The 2,626-nt window shown below is 34.1% G+C and overlaps 1 protein-coding gene across 1 annotated transcript; it reads left to right on the top strand.

Annotated features, from left to right (window-relative positions):
* Positions 1-1,041: 1,041 nt before the first annotated feature.
* On the top strand, positions 1,042-2,391 carry LOC127158884 (mast cell protease 1A-like). The gene is made up of 5 exons (XM_051101851.1): positions 1,042-1,099; positions 1,172-1,322; positions 1,448-1,586; positions 1,692-1,940; positions 2,046-2,391. The coding sequence occupies exons 1-5, from the start codon at positions 1,042-1,044 to the stop codon at positions 2,208-2,210; spliced, it is 762 nt and encodes a 253-aa protein (XP_050957808.1). The 3' UTR covers positions 2,211-2,391.
* Positions 2,392-2,626: the final 235 nt, after the last annotated feature.

Here is a 2,626-nt window from a genome sequence, read left to right as displayed (position 1 = left end):
CATACGTGGCTTTATTAAACAGAATATTGTAAAAATATAAAATATAATTGTTTTGTAGTTGTTTTTTTTTTTTTTTTTGGATAGTGTAAGTAATGTTTCTTTAACCAATACAATGTGACTGGGACATGAATTTACATTTTGATTAAAAAAAATAATAATAAAATAAAAGCTTTGAGGATTTTGCCTCCACACCCCGCAACAGAAAAGCTAATAAAACTACAAATATGCACCAATTCTCATATTCATCGTCTTCTCAGTACTCACCCCTTTCTTAAAATTCTCAACATACAGCCCACCTCAGCCTGCTTGAAATGGAAATATCATTATGTCAGAGCCAGGGCTCAGCGCCAGATCCCATTGACAGATAGCTCAACCACTCAGCTACTGTATCTATCTAAGCAATCTGGTGCAGCTTCTGAGAAACGCTCTGTAGTTTTTCAGTAGTGAAACTGTTTTAGTAATGAAATAGCATGTACAGTAATTTAATTTTATACTTTAATATAATTTTAATTACATACATGGAAGTAATTTGTTATTTATATCCTGTTTGTCATATTTATTTGCTTGATCTGTTTTTTTTTTTTTTTGTTTTTTTTTTATTCTCTTGCTCTGCTAGGCTGCAAAGCTCTTTGAAAAAACTGAAATAAAAATAAAAAAAAAACAAAAAAAAAAACAGAAAAAGTAGTAGAAGAAAGAAATCTGTCCCATCTATAATGAACATCCTTCATCAAAATGGATCTTGGCCTATTTAGAAAGACACTGTGCATTTGTAGGTAACAAACTGCAGTTGTTTTATAAACATAATATAATGATATAATTAAAGAACAAAAATGCATGCATACATGCTTCATTTTTTTATCATCTAGACCATCTTTAAATCTGAAGGTGAGAACGGACGTATTAACAGGAATTAATATCTTTTCATCAGTTGCATGTATTACATGCAAAAAACAGAACTTACAGGCAACTCAGTGTCTCCGCCCACCATCAAACTCTATTTATACAGTGTTTGTCAGTGAGTGCTCACTGATTGTCTTCATCATGACCATCGTCTCACTGCTCCTGCTGGCTTCTCTGCTGCCACAATTGACCTTCAGTGGTGAGCATCTATTACTTTCTTAACTGGTATACACTGAATAATCTGACTGACAGCACTTTCTCTTTCTCGTAGCTCATGTGAAGGTGGGTATAGTGAACGGCATAGAGGCAAAACCCCACTCCAGACCTTACATGGTTTCTATTCAGTTGGATAAGACACACATCTGTGGTGGATTCTTCATTTCTGATGAGTTTATCTTGACTGCTGCACATTGCTGGAACGGGTGATTTTTTTTTTTTTTTTTTTTTTTTTTTTTTTTTTTTGGCCACTTACAATCATTATGCTTGACATCGTGACTGCAGTGCATTTAATGATAAAAACGAGCATCATGACTTTCTCTTTGAACAGATCTCAGACTCTGACAGTTGTGGTTGGTGCTCATGACTTAAGGCTCAGTAAGAACTCAGACCGTATTGGAGTGAAGTCCTACATCCAACATCCAAGCTATAATCGTCATTTTCCTTGGAATGACATAATGCTTTTGAGGGTAAGAGGGTGATATATTTAGTCAAACAGCAGTATAACTGCAGTTCAGTCTTATAAAAGATGATTACATTTGATTATTAATAACGGTTGTGTTTTTGAATTACAGCTACAGGAAAAAGTCTACCTAAACAATGTTAAATGGATATCATTACCAGAGAAAGGAGAAGATGTTGAGGCAAATACTCACTGTAGTGTTGCAGGCTGGGGAAGAGTGGATATTAATGGTCAAATGACCAATCGTCTAATGGAGGCAAACGTGTATATAACGAATAACACAGAATGTCACCAAAAATGGGGAAATATGTTCTCACCAAAACAGATGATGTGCACACATGGCCATGGTGGATCTTGCATTGTACGTACAAAAGATGAATCAGACACTTTGATTCTTATGTTAATTTATGAATTGAGTTTAAACTGATACAGTATATGGCACTTTACTGACTGTTTCTCTTAACAGGGGGATTCTGGAGGTCCTTTGGTTTGTGAAAACACTGCAGTTGGTGTCACAGCTTTTGGATATAAGTCACGCTGCAATGATCCTGAGAAACCTAATGTGTATATTAAGATTTCACCATATATTCAATGGATCAACGACATAATTAGTAATGTGCGTGAAATGTGAGTTTTTGACAGTGTTGGGGAATAACTAGATACATGTAGCAGAATGACAGTTACTGAAAAAAAATGTGAAATTAGTTTATGAAATTACTTATAAAAATGTTAACAATTACAAAGGAGGGTTCTGAGTAATTTGATATTCTTCTGCATAACCTCTTTCAATAAAAGTATCACTTCATCAGTCATTCAAATTGTCTTCATTCTCTCTCTCACACACACACACACACATACAGTTGAAGTCAAAAGTTTACATACACCTTGCAGAATCTGCAAAATGTTAATACTTTTTTATTTGGTACTGACCTGAATAAGATTTTTAGCATAAAATACATTTACATTTAGTCCACAAGATAATTCACTCAGAGAAATCACTCAAAAAAAGTGAACTTTGTTGTTATCTGAATGATCCACTACTTTTTT

The sequence above is a fragment of the Labeo rohita genome, unplaced genomic scaffold, assembly GCF_022985175.1.
Source record: "Labeo rohita strain BAU-BD-2019 unplaced genomic scaffold, IGBB_LRoh.1.0 scaffold_176, whole genome shotgun sequence".
In the NCBI taxonomy this organism is placed as follows: Eukaryota; Metazoa; Chordata; class Actinopteri; order Cypriniformes; family Cyprinidae; genus Labeo; species Labeo rohita.
Note: the sequence above shows the minus strand (reverse complement) of the source record. Positions and strands in the feature narration are given on the sequence as shown.